The sequence below is a fragment of the Mesoplodon densirostris genome, chromosome 1, assembly GCF_025265405.1.
Source record: "Mesoplodon densirostris isolate mMesDen1 chromosome 1, mMesDen1 primary haplotype, whole genome shotgun sequence".
NCBI lineage: Eukaryota > Metazoa > Chordata > Mammalia > Artiodactyla > Ziphiidae > Mesoplodon > Mesoplodon densirostris.
This window is the reverse complement of record NC_082661.1, coordinates 234435262-234456791: the sequence shown is the minus strand read 5'-3', so window position 1 is coordinate 234456791 and position 21530 is coordinate 234435262. Positions and strand designations below refer to the sequence as shown.

Here is a 21530-nt window from a genome sequence, read left to right as displayed (position 1 = left end):
CCAGAAAGTTGGCTAGCCCTTTCTTGGTCTTTTGCTCCTGAAAGCGGGACAGGGTGGGATCCAGAAGGAGCTCAGGAGCCCCAGGAGCCCTGGAGGGACCAGCAGCTTGGGGAGGTGAGGGGGGGGGCATGCTCAGCCTCCATTTCTAGGGAGTCGGCCAGGCCTGGACCGAGAGTAGGAGGCAGGAGTGCGGCATTTCCCAGCCCTTGAGGAGACGGCTGCAGTCCTGTCGTTTCCAGAAGTTCGTTCTTTCCGTGTCCCAGTGTCTCCCAGCCTCACCGAGGTTGTTTGGAGAGCTGCTTCTCAAATCCTCCTCTCAGGAATCAGTGCCTCCTGTGTGTTCTGAGCGGCTCCTTGTTCTTCCAGCAGAGGCAGTGACATTAAGTTTATTTCCTGTAGTAACTACTCTGCTGAGCTTTTCTGGGACCTTCCCTGTTAACTTTGATGTCGTGTCAGGTATGGGTAGGGGGAAGGCCCCCCGGTGTGGCAGTTACTAGGTGCCCAGTGGGACGCACGCATCTTTTTTTTATATGAACTTTCCCCAACTCCAGATACACTGAGTCGGCTTGTAAGCCGAGCTGCCCACACAGAACCAGAGCTGATGCCCGTCGAAGGGCCGGATGGCCAGATTCGGGGGGGATGTCCGCAGGCAGAGGAGCGTCTGTTCAGAAGGCGGGTCTGAGAGGAGCCGCGTGTTCTGTGCCCCCAGGTCCTCAACAGGCGGTGTGTGGAAGCGGCCGTGATGACCGGCCTGGCCCTGGACTGCTACATCAACAGGAGGTCCTTGTTTGACCGGAAGCACTACTTCTACGCAGACCTCCCCGTGAGTATGCTCTGCCCTCCGTCCATCCATCCGTCTGTCCACCCACCCAGAGCTGGGGCTCAGCCGCGGGAGGGGGCTGAGCGCACCTTCAGCCAGGGCTCCGTCCATCCCGACGGGAGGCCCTGGCCAGCCTGAGGAAGCCAGTGCCCCCCGACGTTTACTAGATTGGACGCCAGGGTCCTGATCGCCGGCTCTGGCGGAGCCTCGTGCTCTGGCGGCTCGCTCCTGACTGACTGCGGAGGGGAAGCAGCCCGCGCGCTCAGGCTCAGCCCAGCTGTGGGGTTTGGTGCTCATTGCCGTTAGGACAGAAGCTACTTCCGTGGCTCATGCAGCAGTCAGTGCATCCCGTGGCTCCGGAGACAGAGTGAGAGCGTCCCTCTGTTAAGTTGGAGGTCCCAGTAAGAGGACCGGCTCCTCTGCAGACGTTCATGTCGTGCCCAAGTACTGAGTAAGGGGGCAAGAGCAAGCAGAAGCGTGAGCCAGAAGCCTGGACGAACGGCAGTAATTGGTCGAGCAGTAAACCCAATATTAACCTGCTTTTTCCTTAAAATTAGAAAGGTTTTTTCTTTAAGAGGAAAGCCAGTGTGAACTAGAGCCAATTTTTCATAATACTGAACTGAACCAAAACTGTAATGTCAAGTGTGTTGCCCCAAATAATGTTTGATTTGCTCTGAGCCTCTGATAGTAAGTGTGGCCCTTCTTGAGGTTTACAAAATCAGTAGTGATTATATTGCTTCACGTTATTCTCTCTGAACTGAAGGCGGGGGTGGGGGGGGGGGTTGAGCTGTTTTCAGCAGGTGAGGGCAGGAGTAGAATTAAATAAAAATACAGCTGGAACCTGAATTCTCCAATTGCTGCTGCTTTTTCCCTCTGGCTGCCAGCCTTGTAGTAAATTCTACTGCTTGGTAGGGTGGAGAGAATTAAACTGCATTTTTTTCATCTTTTAAGAGTGATACTGAGTTTGGTTCAGGTGGGAGACTTAGCAATATGTGACTAAAATGAGATGTTTTATTAACTCTGGCTTTCTGGGTTTTCTGGCCCAGGTAGCTCAGATCATCTGGAGGTCGTGTTGCCAAATATTACATGAGACAGACACACTTATACTAAAAAAAGATTCGTTTTTATCTAAATAAACAACATATTCAAATTATTCCAGTTTCACCAAGCATCTGTATTTTATTTGGCAGCCCTACCCAGAGTTTAATTTTCACAGATTGAGACTTCCTGTCTCAGCCCAGAGAGCAAATTGACCTAATGCAGTGGTTCTCAAAGTGTGTTCTCTAGACCACTAGCATCAGCATCTCCTAGGAATGTGTCAGACATATAAATTCCCAGGCGCCACCCCAGACGTGCAGTCAGAAACACTTCAGATGCAGCCAAAAGATCTTTGTTTTGACCACTCTACCAGATGATTCCAGTGCAGCTAAAGTTTGAACAATGCTGGCCAGGTAACTAGGGGCACAGACTCTGAGTCAGACCATCTGAGTTCAGATCCTGACATTGACACTTACTGGCTCTGTGGCTTTGGGCAAAGCCCTTCCCCCCTCCATTCCCCGTAGCCCCTTCCTAGGGTTGTCTTGAGGATTAAATGGTGTGAAGTGCCGAGAACAGTGTCAGGGGACACTAACCGTGTCAGTGTCAGTCTCTGTTCTTCCCCAGTTCTCCGCCCTGCCCTGCCTTCTCTTTAGTGTGTGTTGATGCACGTGTGCGTTTGAAAGTAATTCTTCCTCCCCACTGAGAAGGTGGCCAGGGGCTCCGTGCTTTGCATTAGCCGGCCGTGAGTGCCACAGCATTTTCTGGCCCGAGGAACAAGGCAGGTCGGGTCAGGGAGGGCAGCTGACATGACTGGTGAGCTCAGAAAGCAGGAACGAATCCAGCTTCACCGCACTAGCAACTGGCGTTAGCTGTGCTGAGAGTAGATGGCAGGATGCTTAGCCAGCACTTCCAATAAGAGGGTCTGTCAGGAGCCCAGTAATCAGATGCAGGGCTGAGCTAATGAGCTTAGTGGAAACAATACGTTCCTTTCTTAGAGGCTTCAGACAGAGAGGTTATTGTCAGTCCCCAAAATGGTACTCCCTAGGGAAGATAGGATCTGCGTCGTTGACTGCTTCATTATTGGGGGTGTGGGTGCAGGGACGGGGAAAGGGGCGTCCAGAGAAGCCAGAAGAGGCCAGGCTAAATTACGGCTGCAGCACATAAACTGATTTGTGTCTCCTTTTCTTTTTTTTCCTTTTCTGTTCTGTTGTGGTTTTAAGTAAGCCTGTAGTTTTATGACATTAAAAGGAATGATCAACTAGTTCCCAGCTTTGACCTACAGACGAGTGACTCTGGCCCACATTTGCATGCAGGCCGGCTACCAGATTACCCAGCAGAGGCTGCCGATCGCCGTGAACGGGAGCTTGGCGTACAGCGTCTGTGTGGGGAACAGGCGGAGTCAGATGGTCACCAGGACAGCGGGGGTCAAGCAGATCCAGCTGGAACAGGACAGCGGCAAAAGCCTCCATGACAGCCTGCGGTCCCAGACGCTCGTTGATTTGAACAGAGCGGGTAGGCTTGGAGAGTTCCCATTTTCCTTCCCGCCACTTCCCCTCCCCTCCAGAGTTTGCCCAAACCGACTGAGGAGGCAGACCCCGGAGCCTGACCGGTGGTGATGGGAATATCAGCGTTGGTGTTGGCAGAGCTCATCAGAGAGCCGGGCTGGGACTGTGGTTTCTGTGCGCTTGCAGCTAACCCACGCCTAAAACGAGACAGCGTGGCCGCCTAGTCACACACCCAGCAGCTTGACATCTGAAGCAGACATTAAAAGAAAAGAACCAAAGTTAAAAATCCAAAAGTGAGGGGAAAGTGAAACGATTCAGGGCCTGTCAGTGCTGCAGGGTTTTCCCAAGTTTCAGCCTGATGTACCTGCGGGTCAGACTGGAGAGCTCCAGTCAGACTGACTCTGCCTTTCTTTGGTAGGGGTCGGCCTTCTGGAAGTGGTCCTGGAGCCTGACATGTCCTGTGGAGAAGAGGCGGCTGCAGCCGTCAGGGAGCTGCAGCTGATTCTTCAGGCCCTGGGCACCAGCCAGGCGAACATGGCAGGTAGCGGCCACAGAGGCAGTGCCCGCCTCTTCCCCATCTCCCTTTCCGCTCCTGGGCTCTCTCCTCACTGGAGTCTTATTCTCTGCAGCAGCTGCAGTGGGGTTGTTTGCATCCTTTTCTCAGCCTTTTCTACCTCAGGGTTTTGGGGTTTTTTCCTTAGAATTTTCCTTGGATTTTTTTTCTGAGCCCCCGACCAAAAATAAACACAAACAGCGGCCCTGCAGAGGTGCTGAACCGGAGTGTGAGATTAGGAGTCCAGGGACTGGAGGTGTCCTCCTGGCCTCTTGCATCAGGACGTTGTGAGAATTAATAAAATAATGTGTTTGAACAGCTTCATCGTCCTCAGAAGACCCTGTGTTTATGCACAGTAGCTCTTCGTTTGTGAGTTCTGTGTGGGCAGTGCTTCATTGCTACTGGATGCTTTTCCTCTGGGTCTCTTTCCGCCTTCTATAGAATTTCCATCCAGGTAAGCTGAAGCCAGATTGTATCAACTACAAACCAAGGTTATGATTTCACAAAACTTTAACTTTGAGATAAAGTCTGAAATTCAATAGAAATATAATAGGGAATTAAACAGAAGAAACAATGCAAAAACTTGGGATCAAGGAAACTATACATTTTAAGTGTTTGCAAATTGGATACAAAGATCACTAGTTTGGTCAAACTCAGTTTCTTCATGAGCCTTTCCTAGCACTGCCTTGCCCGCCCTTACACCCCCGAATGCTCGTCTCTCCCGTGGTTTTCCCCTATTTTCTGTTCCCAGGGGCTTTTACAAAACGTCTGCCGCTCGCAGAGCGCTCCCTGACAGTGTGGGAAAAGGGTGCAGGTTCTGCATCTGCAGTGGTTAATCCATCTCTCAGTACAGTGTGTACTAGTCAGGGTTTTCCAGAGAAACAGAACAAACAGAATGTGTGTGTGTGCACGCGCGTGGGGCATGTAAAGAGATTGATTATAAGGAGTTGGCTCATGTGACTGTGGAGGCTGAGGCGTCCCTAAGATCTGTAGTCATCAAGCAGCAGGAGAGTCAGTAGTATAGTTCCAGCCCAGGACTGAAGGCCTGAGAATCCGGAGAGCGGAGGACGAAGTTCCAGTCTGAGCCAGAGTCCAAGACAAGACCAGTGTCCCCGATCCAAGGCAGTCAGGCAGAGACGGCAGATTCCCCCGATGCCGAAAACTCGGCCTCTGTGCGCTGGTGCCAAATCGAATCTCAGAGACAGAGTTTGGGGTGAAGTAGAAAAGAATAGGTTTACTCCTTTGCCAGGCGGAGGGGAACACAGTGGACTCATGCCCTCAAAACTGTGTGTCCCAACCCAGGGGGATTTGGTGAGGAGTTTTACAGCAGTGGTTCAAGGGCTGGGTTGCTGATGAGGATCAGGGTGTGTGCAGGGCCTGCATTCCTTTAGTCTGGTCTCAGGTGATCTCCTGATGAGCTCCTGTGGTTATCAAACTGTGACCTTCTCTGGAATGAAGAACGCTTCATCAGGTGGTTAATGTCTTCCACTTGTTGGGGGTTTTAGTTCTGTAAAGAGCTCAAAGATAGTGTTCTGTGTGTCACTTGAGGGGACCCAGGACCCTGCCCCAAGGCTGCACTGTTGTTTCTTGGCTGCGCCTCCCTTGTCTCTGCATCCCCTCCCTTCCCTGATTAGCAACCGTTTGAATCTGCACTTTGAACTCAGGGAAGGTCATGGACGCTGAATGAAGCCTATTTCCTTTAATCAAGAAATGAGGGACACAGAAAGGCTTCCATGTCCAGGAGCCCCGCAGGGTCCTGCTTGGCTTCACCCCGACTCTGCCTTTTGTTCTATTCTGGTTTTCAGCGGATTGAATGAGGCTCACCCACGGTGAGCAAGCAATCTGCTTTACTCAGTATATCAATTTGAATGTTCATCTCATTCAGGAACACCCTTACAGACACACCCAAAATAACATTTAACCAAATATCAGAGCATCCCTTGGCCCAGCCAAGTTGACACAAAAGATTAACCACTGAACATGTCACAGAGGGTGCCACTAAGTGCCATTGATGGGGATGATTCGTCTCCCTGTCGGTTTATCATACCACTTACCAACCATTTTGTCACACGTTTATTCACACGTTACAAAGGGACTTCAGAATTTGTCATGCCACATTTGTCACATAGGACATCTAATGGGCAACAAATTGTATCATCAAAGCCCTGGTACAAGTTGAATCTGGAGATGGAACTTGCCAATTTGCTCTCTTCTTTAAGCTAAAGTCTGGAAAAACAGCCAGCCACACGAGTTTGAGTGGAGCGCTCTGTGTTAGAGCAAGAGAATTCTCTATTGTAGATTTATGGCTCACGCTGTCTTTTTACCCACAGAACAGAAATGAAATATGGGCAGATTGGATGGTTCTCCTACGCACTGTTGCTTTAAAAAAGTTTTATTATTCCATTCTTCTTCAAAATAACTGTGATTCCTACCAAACCTATGGAATAATAAACAGGCCACCTGTTAGCTGAGAAATAGTCCCATCGGGTCCTTGCCAAGAGATAAACCATAACAGCGAGAACTCATCAGGCAGTGACAGCTGAGAGGGTTCATTAAATCTTATTTGTTGTGACACTTTTTGTTGCTTTTAAATACAAATCAGACAGCTTTGCCCCCAGCACAGCAGCAGAGTGGCTGAGGTTGTCCTGAAGTGCTCTGGGTAGTGAAGGTCTGCCTGGAGTCTGCAGGTGTCCGGCTTTCAGTGCTCTCAGCACTTTATCAGCACAGGCCCCTTTCCCATTTCTGTCCCACCACCATAGGCCACTGTGTCGCCATTGGAGAATGCAGCCTGGGAACCAACCGAAGGCTGCCCTGGAGAGCGCCAGTGGACCCCCAGCGTGCTTTTGGAATGAAACTTAAATTGCTCCGGGCTGTGCTTCAGTGAGTTCCTGATAGTTTTGCTAATGAGCGTGGACTAGCTCAGCTTGGGTTCCAGAAGTCACTTCCTTCTCAGGATGTTTGCCACTGTTGAGATCCTCAAAGCAGTCTGCTGAGTTGAACGTGTACCAAACTGTATAGATACTCTGAATGTTTCCAAGGTTGTAATATCTGCCGGTTTGAACATCGAGTATGTGCTCATCAGCTCAATAAGCATTTTTAAAATTAATTTATTGTCTCATTTAAACTTTATGACATTCCTGAGAGATGGGTATTACTGCGCCTACTGTACAGGTGAGGAGTTGAGGCTTCCAGAGGTTGGGTTATTTGGCCAAGGTGCACAGGAAGTGCCCGAGCCCGGGTGTGTCTGACTTCAGGACGCCTTCCTTTGTAAGCACTGTCACCCTGCTTCCTAGTGCCAGGCATGACAGTGTCTCCGCTGCTGTAGATAACAACCTTGAGGGCTTCCCTGGTGGCGCAGTGGTTAAGAATCCGCCTGCCAATGCAGGGGACAAGGGCTCAAGCCCTGGTCCAGGAAGTTCCCACATGCCTCAGAGCAACGAAGCCTGTGCGCCACAACTACTGAGCCCGCGCTCTAGAGCCAACGTGCCACAACTACGGAAGCCCGAGTGCCTAGAGCCTGTGCTCTGCAACAAGAGAAGCCACCGCAATGAGAAGCCCACGCACCGCAACAAAGAGTGCCCTTGCTCGCCGCAACCAGAGATAGCATGCGTGCAGCAAGGAAGACCCAATGCAGCCAAAAATAAATTTAATTAATTAATTAATTAAAAACAAAAAAACAAACAATCTTGGGAGCTGGGTTAGCAGAGTGTGAGTGCTGAGGACACCGCAGGCCCAGACCTGGGTTGGAATCTTATCCTACCGCTTCTAGCTATAGAAACTGGGCGAGGTATTTGACTTCTCTGAGCCTCCCTTTCCACACTTGTGAAATGAGTCCCTAAATAACTGTATATGGAAAGAGACAGGAAGAAACCAAAGAGGAGAGGAAGTCATCCGTCATCAAACAGTTGGGGCAGCAGGGTGGGCAGGCGAGGGCTGGCCTTGTGGAAGAAAACCTGGAACACCATCTTGGACGTGCCAGGTGTGAACTGCCTAAAGGACGTCTTAGTGGATGTGTCATGAAAGCTCTGTTGTAGGGAAAGAACGTGGTAATGTGCAGAAAACGTATCACAGGTCCTGACACATAGCCTGTGCTCATGAAATGTCAGGTGCTTCTATTGACAATGATAAGTAGTATTACATTCACAGAATCACCACTCATTGTGGATGAAGAAACTTTGTGAAATATGTTGGATAAAATTGAGCCACATTATTTATTTTACTTTATTTTTTGTCAAACCCTGTTATTTAAGTTCTGGAGGGTATTCAGTGAACAGAATGAGACACTTTAATAGACTTTCTCACTAAATCTTCAGGCCCCTGCTGTTTACAGAAACAGTTTTCTGCCCTGATGTTATATTTCTGATGTGTGAATGTGTTTTAAAAAAAAAAAAATGTGACTGCACCATATCACTGTGCTCAGTAGTACAGTTTTTTTTTGTTTTGCTGTTACAAATCTCTACTTCTAGAGGGTGGAAATTGAGCTTGATAACGTTCTTGTGAAGGCCCTCCCCCAGTGTTGCAGAATGCATTGAAGCAAACGTGACTGTGAGGCTTTTGTGGACTTGAGGCAATTTACCTTAATTTGTTTAAAAGGTATTTTGTCTTCACTGGGTAAATGCCTTTTGTGAGTGTTGGATGCTGTATTTGAATCCAGGCAAGTGAACTGTCTTTTTTTTTTTTTTAATTTTATTTATTTATTTATTTATGGCTGTGTTGGGTCTTCGTTTCTGTGCCAGGGCTTTCTCTAGTTGTGGCAAGCGGGGGCCACTCTTCATCGCGGTGCACGGGCCTCTCACTATCGCAGCCTCTCTTGTTGCGGAGCACAGGCTCCAGACGCGCAGGCTCAGTAATTGTGGCTCACGGGCCCAGTTGCTCAGCGGCACGTGGGCTCTTCCCAGACCAGGGCTCGAACCCATGTCCCCTGCATTGGCAGGCAGATTCTCAACCATTGCGCCACCAGGGAAGCCCCGAGTGAACTGTCTTTCAACACTGCAGGACGCTGAGTCCCCTCAGACATCTATGGAGTGCAGTCTTCTCTGGGAGAGACTGAAACTCATGCTTTTATTCCTTTTCCAAATTAAAAGTCTAAATCGTGAAAGATGGTTTTATTTTTAAAAGCAGGAGAGGTCCAATTCAGGGTTCTCAGGGCTCAAAAAAAGTTCTCTCCCAAGTATCGAGGTTTGGCTGGGCAGAGCTCAGCATACTTGGGAAGTTTTCCTTTGAGCTGAATGGGCCTTTCATAGGATTCAGTAGCTTAGTCCTATTCAGACAGAACTTTAGAACCTGTCGGGAACCTACTGTGAGACCAGTCTGCTTACTCGTGGCTCGGGAAAATACCAAGGTATGAATTTATCGAACAATTCCCATGTGCCAGAGGCAACTCTGGGTTCTGAACAGAGCAGTGGAAAGGGCATTGTTCCTGCTACCTAGGGGAAATATTGTATTCATGAGGGAGACAAATACATTAACAAATAGAACAAAGTAGTTACAGTGATAAGTGCTTTAAGGAAATACAGAGGGTGCCGTGATAAAGAATACATTGGATGGTGAGGGCCTCTGGAGAATGACCCGAGCCGCAGCCCCAGGGAGCTAGAGGATGAGCATCCAGGAGAGAGCCAAGGCAAAGTCCCTGAGGTGAGGAAAACGTAGAGCGTGCTTAGAGGTAACGCAGGTAGCAGAAGACCACTGTAGGGAAAGTGCAGGAGCAGGGCAGTGTGGCCTCAGGTAAGGCTGAAAAGGTCTGCGAGGGCTAGATCACCAACAGTGATAAGAAATTTGGATTTCATTCCAAGGGCAGTGGGAGGTCAGGGAGGGGCTTTTAAGTCAAGGAACGACATAGTCGGATGACCGTTTTGGAAAACCGCCGCGGCTGCTCCGTGGACCATGGGTTTCAGAAGGGTATGAATAGAAGCTGAGCCCGGTTCCGAAGCTTTGGCAGTAGTTCAGGCGGAGGATGGTGCTGTTGTGGACAGGGCTGGTGTTGGTGAGGATGGAGAGAGCAAGATGGTGGATTCGAGGTGGTTTTTAGAAAGAACAGGATTTTTGTTAACAGGCTGGTGTAGAAGGCAAAGAGGCCGGAAGAAGTCAAGGACGCTTGAGGAACGAGGTGGCGGTGCCATTTGCTGACACTGGGAAGATGAGGACAAACGTGCCTGTGTTGCAGGGGCAGATCCTTTAGTTTTGGAAACTGAAATGCCTGGGCCACCTCCACGTGGAGATGAAGTAGGCACAGAGGTCAGGGTGGATGGAGCTCAGAGTAGGGTTTTGGCTGAAGAGAGAAATTCAGGAGTTATCCGAACGTGGATGGTGTTTAAGACCATATACATTTACACAGAGAGTGCAGGTAAAGAAGGCAGTCCTGAGTCTGGATGGGAACAAATGACACGGACATGGAAAGTGTCCAGGAGGTAGGGGGCAGCTAAGGGTGAGTAAGGTCACAGCAGCCGAGGGAGGAAGATGTTTCAGGGAGGAAGCGTTGGTTGGTGGGTCACATGCCGCCGAGGGCCGGCGTATCCAGTGAGGGGAAGACACAGCGTGTCCTGCGTCCGTGGGATTTGGCAGCCAGGGGTTGATGGTGACTTTGACAAGGCGTCTTGCAGAGAGGTGGGGCACAGAAGCCAGGCTGGCGTGGGGGTAGGAGTAAATGGGAGGTGAGCTCACGGAGACGAGACGCCAACAAGCAAGCAATGCTGTTTGAGAGGTTTTGCTGAAAAGGAAAGAGCAATAACAGCAGAATGATGAAGAGAGAACTGGGCTCAAGGGAGTGGGTCTTGGGTTCTGTTTCTAGTGAGAAATGCTGTTGATTATGGATACACATGCATAGAGGGAATGCTGAGGAAGAGAGCTAAGGAGTGGTGTGGGAGAGGGGAGAGAACTGAAGGAGTGACGTCTTTGGGAAGGCAAGAGGGGTGGGAGTTTTAAATCTGGGCTCCACTCCCAAGGGCCCTCCATCTGCTCTCAAAGACAAGACTGATTCAGAATAGACTACAGTCACGTGCTCTCCTGATTGCATGTATCCTGGTAGCTCCGAGGAGCCACCGGTGGAGGCCGGCCTACTGATGAGGGTTTCCAGGAGGAGAAGGTGGTACCACTTACGTGGGACCTCGAAGGATGAGCCGAGGTTGAAGGAGGGACCGTACCGGTGATGACGAGGGCCTGTGGGAACCCGCGAGCAGACAGAAGCTCCCCTGATGGGAGGAGGCTTTCTCAGGGAATGAGCCGCAGGAAATGCGGGCTGCGTCAGTCAAGACCAGACGAGGGCTCTTGCATACCAAGCAGAGGAGGTGGGATGACCCATTGGGAGCCAGCTGTGCACTTGGTCAAGCGCTGGGAGTGATGCAACCGTCCTGTAGCAGGATGTGGCCGGAGCTGAGCTGGGGGGGGGGGGCTGGACCAGGAGGGGTCACTGAGTTGAAGGTCAGGATGGGATGCGGGTGCTCAGGCAAGGATGGCAGCCGTGGGAAGGGAGAGGAAGTGCCAGCTCTGAAGGATGTTTGGGGGAAGGAACTGACAGGACCTAGTCAGTTAGACTACAAAGGGCCAAGAAAACCAAAGGATGCCGCAGGGTTCCTAGACCAAGAGTTGATGATATCAGGAGTCGTTGGGACTTCTTGAGATTCAAGGAAGCACATGTTGTCCTAAAGGGGCTATGGGATTTTGTAGAAACGTGAGAGGTCCGTGCTGGAGACATAGAGTAATTTTTGGGCTGAAAGGCACCTTTTCCCTGCCTGTCAACGTGGGTGGCCGTTGGAGCGGCAGAGTGGGAATGACAGAGACCTGTTGCAAGGGTCTCTTTTTCTTGGCATAGAATATATTTGAGCTATTTTATTATTTTAATATGCTTTTGCTATGAAACCTTGGGAAAGAAATTGCTTTCTTCAGCCCGTCGACACATTCCTCTTTGGCAGATTCTTTTTTAGTTCAAAGACTTGCCTAAGAAAAATCCAGCATTTTGTCTTCCCCTTTCGTTCTGTTTTAAATATTGTAAGTGGAATTGGAGAACAGAGCATTGGGGCCTTACCTTGCAGGGTATAAAATGTGATGATTTCTTATCTTTATCTCTCTTTGGCTTGAGATTTTGCCTCCCTCTCCTCCTCAAGAGCCTCTTGGCCCTCTCCACAAACCACCTGCTTCCTTAGGGATTACTGTTCCCAAAATGGGGGGGGCTTGCAGGGTCAGAGAAGGTCCTCCCAGGATGGGCATGGCCCCCTCTGAGTCCCTCCCCCACAGACCGTCCCCTTCATAACAGCACACTGTCTGTCTGCTGGGGCAAACCCTTAACAGCAGTCAGGAAGGATTCCGAGTCCTGTTTACGGAAGGAAGAGATCATTACAGTCCCTGGAGGAAGGACGAGGGGAAAAGCCCAGGTTTCTGGCTCTTGCCCTTGAGCTGTAAATTCTCAAGGACTCTTATAAATCTCCCGGAATCACGGTTGGAAATCTACATTCCATTGGAGAGCAGTGTAGCGCTATATCACATGACCATTTCTGAAGCCTTCCCCCACAACCCAGCTTTGACACTTTGAAAAACACTTCGAAAAACACTTCGGAATAAAACTGCAGGGTAAATCTCCATTTTTAACAGTGTTGTTTTTCTTATTTGGCACGAAAGAAATGAGATTTCTCAAGCCAGTGTATCCAGAATTTCTCCTGCCTTCTGCATGTGCACAAGTGCACAGACATATACACACACACCTACACACACACCCCCCTCAGATGCCTTAGGACCATCATTCTCGCACGTGGGCGGAAGTACTAGCCATGAACTTCAGGACCAGCCTTCCTTCCTCTGAGGTTAGGCTGCTGTCACTAAACAGCAACTAGAGTTAGACGTTGCTGGCACTCTCTTGCCTTAAAAAAACCACGACTACCTCAGAGAATTTCTAAAGTGGTGTCTTTTTTCCTTCCTTACAGAGGGCCAGTTGAGAGTGGACGCCAACATATCTGTGCACCACCCTGGGGAGCCTTGGGGCGTTCGAACCGAAGTAAAGAATCTCAACAGTGCCAGGTTTTTGGCCAAAGCTATAGGTGAATGTCAGCTGTTACTCCTCATATACTTCTTTGTATCAGGTATCTGTTGCTGTGTAACAAGCATTCCTCCCCCCCAACTTAATGGCTTACATGATAACATCTCAGCTTCAGAGTTTTGTGGCTTGTCCTGCCTCGGCTCATTCGTGTGGCTGTGGGGAGCCGGCAACTCTGCTGAGATATGGGGTCCAAGGTGACCTCACTCACGTGTCGCAGCCTTGGTGCTGGACATCTGCTGGGCTGCTCGACCCACGTGGGCTTGCTTCATTCACTTGCCTAGCCCAGCCCTTCTTATTTGGTGGAGGGGGCATCCCAGGAGGATGAAGGCAGATGCCTCAAGGCCTCTTGAGTCATTAGCTCTAGAACTTGCACAGCATCTCTTCCAGCACATTCCATTCAAAGCAGGTTCAAGGGGAGGGGAAATAGACTTCACCTCTATGGGAGGATCTGCAAAATCCTGTAACTGTTTTTCCATGTACCACATTCCTTCTGACCAGAGCAAACTGTATAAAGTTGTATTTGTTCCTTATAGATTGGCCACGATTTGACCTAACTGGTCAGTATGTTTTTCTGCTTTTTACCATTTTAACTAATAGATTGCTTGGGCCTGTGTAATCAGGTATTGGTCTTGTTTGTTGACATTGTGGATCTTTCAGTGTGGACAAATGTATACTAGTAGTTAAAGTAGAACAGTTGAGCAAGATCAACACCTAGGGTGGTCCATAGAAGTTGATATCTGTGAATGTGAGGGGAAGACATCTCAGAGGAATGAAAATATTCTTTAAAACCAAAGGTATCTAGAGAGGAAGAGAGGAGGGAGGAGGTGGAGGTTAAGGAGCACCCTTCAGGGTGCACAGAGAACGGGATGGATGAATGTGGAGGCACAGCCAAAAGGTTTAGTAGCATCCTGGGTAGTAGAAGGAACACAAAAAAGATTTTCTCATCTTGTATAAAACTTTATTATCCTGAACCTGAAATGATCAACCAGCCTCAGTGAAGACACTTTGAGTCTACAAGTTTTCAGGAAAAAAGCATTAAAATGGTCAAGGGGATGACTTACAGGAGAGGAAGGTGTTGGGGAAGGTCCCCGTGTGAAGACAGACTAATGATGGTGGACTCTTCTGCCTGTAAAAGGAGACACAGTCCATATTTCTGAGGCCATGATAGGTTTGGGTCAGGGAAAACCCTCCAGCTCAGGTTTGTGAAGGGGAAGCTTGGAATGAACAGAAAGAAAGTTCCACTTCACCTTGTAGGTGGTAAGTGTTCTGGAACTCGTTATTCTAAGAGGTGGTGATGGGAACCTAAAAAACAAACAAGATTTTAGGTAGATTCATCCCTGATGACTTATGATGGAGACCCCTGCCTGATTTTGGCTGTCCCTAACCTGTTATCTTATGAAGGACCCTTTGGAGTAGTCTGAGACAGAATTCTACCTGTGGTCTGACTCAGGCTGGAAGAACTGAAGCTTTACTGTTACGGGCTTAATTCTCCAAGCCTGTAATTTTTCTACCCCATGTTTCTCCCTACGTCACGCCTTTTAGCCATCCTCTTAGTGTTGCTGCTTTTTATCAGCTATGATAAGAGTTTGGATTTGGGCAAGGGCAGGTGGTACATGTTGGGCAGGGAGTTGAGGTGGGAGGGGAGGCTAAAGCTGTTTTCATAAGGAAGCTTAGCAACGGTGGCTGTGCTTTGCCTACCACTTCTGCCTTGTTGGGTGGTGAGGGAGCGTGGCATAGAGCAGTGGCTGTTCATCATTTGGGGTCATAGATCCCTCTCCAAAATATGTGCCTGTGCACACATGCACGTTTGCATAGCATCTCAGGAGGTACTAGACCCCCTTGAAGGCCACCCATGGATCCTGGGATAAAAACTCTTGATAAGCAGCCGTCTTAGATCTGGGGTCCTCCTGCCTCGATATTGGTCCTAGCCCTGCTTCTGCCACGTTCTGTAGCCTGTACTGGGTCCCGCAGTCTCTCTGAGCCTGGGTTTTCTCAAAAAGTGAAGGTGCCGAGCTTCCTCAAAGGCCCTTTCTAGCATGATTATTCTGTGACGGCAGCAAGAATAAAACATAGCATCTGTGGGGAAAATTATAAACAACTCCCTTGATTAGTTTTTGACATGAAGATGGAAAAAGATGTCTAATTATTGCTACACTGGATGAAAGGAATCAAAATATGCTACTAAACTATTTTTTTTAGACTATGAAATTCAGAGGCAAATCAATGAACTCGAGAATGGAGGTAAAATCCTGAATGAAACCCGCTCGTTCGATTACAAGCTGGGGTGAGTTTGCATGACAGCATCTTGAATACAGGTAGGTGGGGCTCCAGTCTGGGCTCACCACAGACCAGCCATGTCACCTTGGAGAAGGTACTTAGCTTCTCTGCACTTCGGTTTCCTCATTAGTAAAATTAGGAAAATACGGTACCCTACAGGGTTGTGATATGCCCTCTAGGGCTGGTAAGAGGTTTCACCTGACTGCCATCAGACTTGCTGAGTCTTAAGTCCTGGCACTTCCCTGGCTTCCAGCTTACCTCCTTGGTTCCAAGAATTTTTACTTCCTTAAATTCTATCAGACCTAAGTTCTGCCAATTTAAGCTAGAAGTGGAAGAAAGCTTAGAACTGGTTGTAGAGGTGTCTTTTTCTGTTTAGATATCTTTGAGTCTAACTTTCTGACTCTGAATTTTGAGGATTTTATACACTTAACAGAAGACTGGGGAAAAAAGCTCAAGAGCCTAGAGTTTGAGCTGGTTAAATGTTGGAAACGTTGAAGCAATTTCTTTTCGGTTCTTTTCTTTTTCTTTAATTATCATGCTAAACATTGGTCTTTCTTTAATATTATTTCTGCAATGTATTCATGAAACTGTCTCCTAAGGAAGGCTGAGGAGCTTGAATCCCCTGGGTCCCCTATTGGTAGGGGAACCCCTGTCTGCATCTACACTAGCTGATGCTGCATGCAGCATTTTTTTAAATGTTTTCTCGTTTAACTGTCACAGGTTCACCGTGCCGATGAGAGACAAAGAAGGAAAACAAGACTACAGGTGGTCACTCCTCTTGTCAAAACACCATTCTGTATTTGGGTCATATTCCAAATCCACTTACAGACCAACATGATCCTAGATTGCTTTTAGGAACCACTTTTCCTTGTTGTTGTCGCATAATGGAAAACCTAAGCTTCCTGTTTTATGTGTACTCTTGAGAGGAAGAGTATTTTCTTGATTTGGTAGCCTTGGAGTACCTTATTTGACAGGATTCAACAACTGGAAAACACTTGTTCACTCCCCTCTGTGTCAGAGTTTTCATAATTGAGCTAAGAGGATGGCAGTTGCGGGGTGGGGCCTAGGCTGTTCTTATTCTCATGTTCAGTAACTAATGCAGTAACACTGAAGTTCTGTGAGAAGGTAGAAAAAAGAGATGTATATGTCAATGGCAAGTCCCTTCAAACCTCAGGTGATGCTGTTTAACACCGTAGACCTCATTTGAGATCCAGAAATAAAGCAGATAATAAGAATAGCTTCCAATAAATTGAGACTTTTGTTTCCTCCCAGTTTAGCAGACTGCAGAAATTAAAGATTTAAGCAACAAAGTTGTGGGGGTTGGCACTTCCCTTTGCGAAGGGCAGGAGGAGGTAAGAGTAGCCATTGCTGTCAATGAGGAACAAATATAGCCTCGAGATTCAGGAAAGACGAAGCTCACAGACCCTTAGAATGCATGTCACCTCGAGGACTCCTCTTGTGTGTCTGTCAGAGTCACCATCGTTCTAATTACAGTGATCCCTCTAGGTTCAGTCTGTTCTTCCTAAGAACGTCTTCGTTTTCCAGTGTCGCCCCTACTCTGTTTATGCCGCTTTCTCACTGAGCGTGGAGTTGGCTTTTAGCACAGCCAGTGGCTTCAGCTCAGTCTCTCAGGTTAACAGATGGGATTCAGGAAGCCTCCCTTTGGTTTCCTCTTGCCTTCAGAAGTCAGACTAATTCATAGCACAGATTTGGCATTGAGGTGATGGGTTGCTTGCCCTTCTGAGCTATTACCTTGGAGCCACCATTTATTCTGCATTACCCTGCTTTTGCATAAGCCCTTTGACAAGTATGGGCAGAGAGAAAACGTTAGATGCTAGAATAGAACAGAGGGAAGGACATCTTTATTTCACAAGAGCATATGCAACGGTGCGGCTTCCACATTTTTAAAAAAATTAGTTGACTTTTTTAGAGCAGTTTTAGGTTACAGCAGAACTCAGTGGAGATTACAGAGTTCCCATATACTCCTTGGTATGTGTCGTATCCCCCCCCCCGCCCCCCGCCCACACACACACAGAGGTTCCTCTGATAACATCTTGCATTAGTGTGTAGTGTGGTACCTTGGTTAATATTAATGAACCAATATTGATACCTTATTATTAAGTAAAGTCCATGGTTTACATTAGGGTTTGTGCTTTACGTGGTCCATTCTGTGGGTTTTGACAGATGTATAATGACATGTAGCCACCATTACAGCATCATACAGAACAGTTTCACTGCCCTAAAAATCCCTTATACTCCCTTTATTCATTCCTCCTTCTCCCCTAGCTTCTACATTTTATTTAGGCAAAATCCATTTATTTCTTGCACTTCTCAAGAATGAAAGTTTTCTTTTTCTTTGACTTTTCATCTGTTACACAAATACTGCTAAAAATATTTTAAAATTTATAATCTTTCTTCCTAAAAAGTAAATTGTTCTCATTTGGTCCTATTTTTTCCAGCTTATGTCTTTATGAATATATACTTTATCCACAATTATAAACCACCGTGGCATCAACATGTGCTGTGCCTTTTTCACTTAATGCTCGTTTAAGCATAGAGAGTGGTGGATTTGGTCATTTTGACCTTACACTTGTACAAGGACTAGTTCCTGGGAAACTAGGAGACTTGATATTATGGGATGTTGGAAAATATTTGCGAGTAACATGGCATCCAGACACAAACTTTCATACTGACTATAGGTTTGTTTCTTCCAGCTAAACTGAATACTCAGTCATGCCATCTCCTCTGTGTGCCAGGTTCATGCCGGAGCCCAACCTGCCCCCGCTGCTGCTCTACGACTCGGAGTCCCTGCCCACTGGCACAGACCCGCAGCAGGTGATCAACATCGACCGGCTCCGGGAGCAGCTTCCCGAGCTGCCCCGCGTGACCCGGGAGAAGCTGGTGCAACAATACGGGATGCTGCCGGAGCACAGCTTTGCCTTGCTGGTGGGTACTGATCAGAGGCTGTGATCAGCCCAGCCCAGCAGTTGGGGGGGATGCTTCTCAGGGGGCTCTAGGTGCAGTGGCCCATGCCTTCAGCTGTACCGTAGAACCAGGCGTGCTAACCTTCCTCACCAGCCTTTTTGGTAAATGCTCCTCTGAAAACCAGAAGATGAGGCAGGATCTCGTGTCATTCATTTCTTGTGTGTAGACATGAAGAGCTGCTCACAGCGGCCGTGGAGGCTTCCTGAAGACAGTCCAAATGTTATGGATGAGTGTTCTCCCTTGCGTCTGTAGGACAAAAGGAAATCAATATATAGGCTTTCTAGATGTCTGGCAGTATCGAACCATGACAGGGTCTGGCAGGAAGTGGGGTTCTCAGAAAGCCAGCCAGTTGTTTTACCAGTTGTAGAAGAAACATTTATTCCACACAAAATGCTGAAAACTCTGACTAAAAGTATTGGTCCTTGGAGGATGCATCTGAAGGGGCTGTTAAGAATCTGACACCATGGAGATGTGCTCAGGGATTTTCCATCCTTTCCAGGGCTGTTGGGCTTTGCGGTTTCCTTTGTCACGGCAACATTAAAGTGACACAGCGTCCATGAGGGTGGCATTTCGTCACAGCTGTCTTCTGCTTGTCTGTCAGGGAGGATGTGGAAAGTTTCTCTGCTGCATCTCTCGGGGATGAGGTGTCTGCCACACTGATCATGCGGAGCGCAGAATCCCTGGAAACTCTGGGCTTTTGCGTTGTAATTGACCAATAATAACTATGTAGGGATGTTAGAATATTCATATTCATATACGTATGTATACACTTCAGTAACAAAACCTGGCCATTTCTGGTACAAGGTAGGCGAGCGAATGCTTGTTGAATGAATGAGTCTCTTTATCATCCATAGATCAGCTCATTTGAAAAGTATCCAGAGAGTATACAAAACTCAGTTTTGTTAGATCGACCTTGGAAAAACACACGAATCCTAGCAGGCTTTCCGGTTAATAGGTGTTCTGTACGAGATGCACGTGAACCCTCTTTCACCACCAGTGATTCGACATGATGGGTTATTTTCTCATGCTTTAGGCAGAGTTGCTCACCACCTCCCACGGGCTGCTGCTGTATCTTATTCACACCTCTGAGGCGATTATGTCACTGTATTTTAATTCTTTGTTAGTGTATTTCGTTCAGTGCCTTGAGGGCGAGGACGGTTTCATCCTCTCGCTCTGCTCCGTTACTCGGCGCAGATGAGCACATCAGCAGTGCCGACTGCCAACTCCTTGTAGGAATCAGTTAGTGAGCTTCTTGTTCAGAACACCTCTTAACCTGAAACCTCTGGCAGGTCACGGCCTGTTCCTCAGTTGATTTAACAAACCTGAGTTTTAGCCTTACACATCTTCCCCACCATCTGGACTTTCCCGCCCACTTGAAATAAACTTCAGACTCAATACTAAACGCTAAATTCCAGTCCTGCGCTTCATAACGGATTTGCCAAATTAAATAAGGGATGGGAGGACACAGACCGAGGCTTCTCAGCCCCAGGGATAGTACCCTCACCGCCAGCAAGTTCTCTGAGGCAGAGACACGTCCGCACTTGTGTCTGTGTCCCAGGCCCTGCTCCCGTGACCTTCAAGTGCCACAGCCTAGGAGGTCTTGGATAGATGATTGCTGAGGGTGGCAAGTGAGTGAGTCTCTGGTTTCATAGTTTAAGGCCCTGTTTAGGGAAACTTATTTTTGATCTCTTCAGTACAGCACTTTTACTAGCATCTCCTGTGTAGCAGGTACTGAGACAGGGACAGGGACTCTCTTGTTTGTTTGTTTGCTTTCCAGGAATATGTACAGGTGACACTACCACTAACCAGCCCCCAGGGCAGACTGCACTAGATAGATGTGTGATGTAGGCTGGGAGCCCAGAGGAGGTAGTGATTACCTTGATGGAACAGAGGGGAAAACTCTCAAGAAGGAGGTGGTTTTTGAGCCAGTTTTATAGGGACTTATTTTCTTTTGATATACTAAAAATATGCTTATTTGTATAGCTTGCAGATAATGTAGTAGGTGACTCATTTCGGTTTTTTCTTTTTCTTTCAATGGCTAGTACTTGACATTTTCAAGACGGTTGAGAAGAGAACTTAGTAGGAATGGAAAGAGGATGATTCAGACAAGTTTTTTTTCCTGAAGTTAGGCATCCCGAGCCCTTGATGACTTGATCATCACTGGAAGCTGAGTTACTTATACCCGGAAATGGTCTGTTCACGTTTTCTCCTCCCTTCCTCAGAAACACAGCAGATTGCTGAGAAAGGCAGATGCACAAACCTGATGAACTCTCAGTTTAAAGAGCGCCCAGGAGTATTCATTAAATCGGTAGCCGTGGTGGAGGTCTGCTCTGCAGAGCTCCGAGTCCACGCTCCTGCCTTTGGGTCACTTATTAAATTCAACATTAAGCACATACCACCCCGCACGGGCCTTACCCACAAATGATTTTAAAAAACTTCAGAACTTAACTCTAATCTTTAATTTTTTTTAATGAAGTATAGTTGATATACAATATTATATGTTACAGGTGTGTACAATATAGTGATTCACAATTTTTCAAGGTTGTACTCCATTTATAGTTGCTATAAAATACTGGCTGTCTTTCCTGTGTTGTACAACTCTAGTCTTTATCTTGTCATCCTACTGTGTGGTGAGCGCTGAATTGCGTATTGATCATTTCTCCTTGGCATTTACAAAACTCTAATATGGGTCTATCTTAGCATTCACCACAAAGTCTGGCACACAGTAGGCATCAGTGAAGGGATGGACGCGTAAGTGGATGAATAGGGTACTGTCACAATACTCATGAAAGTCCTGGGAGAAGCAGCGTTCCTGATAAAGCATCCCTGTTTCCAAAGGTCAGATACATAAACCACCCTTTTGACAGCCCAGCAAATCACAGGGTGGTACCTGTGTCCTTGAGCTCCGGGGGAGAAGCCTGGGGTTTCCACCATAAGCTCACCACGTGCCGTGACCGGCCTCAGGTCACTTGGTCTCTCTGACTCTTGTTTTCTGAACTGGTTTCTTTAGGACATTAAATATCTGCATTCTGATTTCATCTCTTAAACCCATCTGATAATCCCCTCCCAACAGGTAACCTGTATGACTGTTTCTTCCTCTGGCCTCATGAAAAGTATCATGTCCCACCTGAAACGTCAGCCTAGTGAGCTAACTCTTCCTCCCTGTCTTGTGTCAGACTCCCTTGATTTCTGACCTCATTTGTAAGGATTATGGAATGGACATACGGAAGCTGAGGATTTTGAAAACAGAGATTCTAGTAGCGGAAGCACAGCAAGTTCTTCTCTGAGTCAGTGTATCCAGGGTTAATTATGAGAACAGTCAAGGTT

At 47.7% G+C, this 21530-nt stretch overlaps 1 protein-coding gene across 3 annotated transcripts in view; it reads left to right on the top strand.

The window, feature by feature from the left end:
- The window catches only part of GATB (glutamyl-tRNA amidotransferase subunit B), an 82399-nt gene that overhangs the window by 32256 nt on the left and 28613 nt on the right, over positions 1-21530 (top strand). For all 3 annotated transcript variants that reach the window (XR_009534101.1, XR_009534102.1, XM_060116335.1), the window contains exons 3-9: positions 710-823; positions 3172-3370; positions 3782-3904; positions 12829-12942; positions 15141-15225; positions 15939-15983; positions 17975-18164. Coding sequence is in view for 1 of the 3 variants with exons in the window: in XM_060116335.1 (XP_059972318.1) it covers positions 710-823; positions 3172-3370; positions 3782-3904; positions 12829-12942; positions 15141-15225; positions 15939-15983; positions 17975-18164 (870 nt within the window). In the remaining 2 variants the exon portion in view is untranslated. The remainder of the gene's footprint in view (positions 1-709; positions 824-3171; positions 3371-3781; positions 3905-12828; positions 12943-15140; positions 15226-15938; positions 15984-17974; positions 18165-21530) is intronic.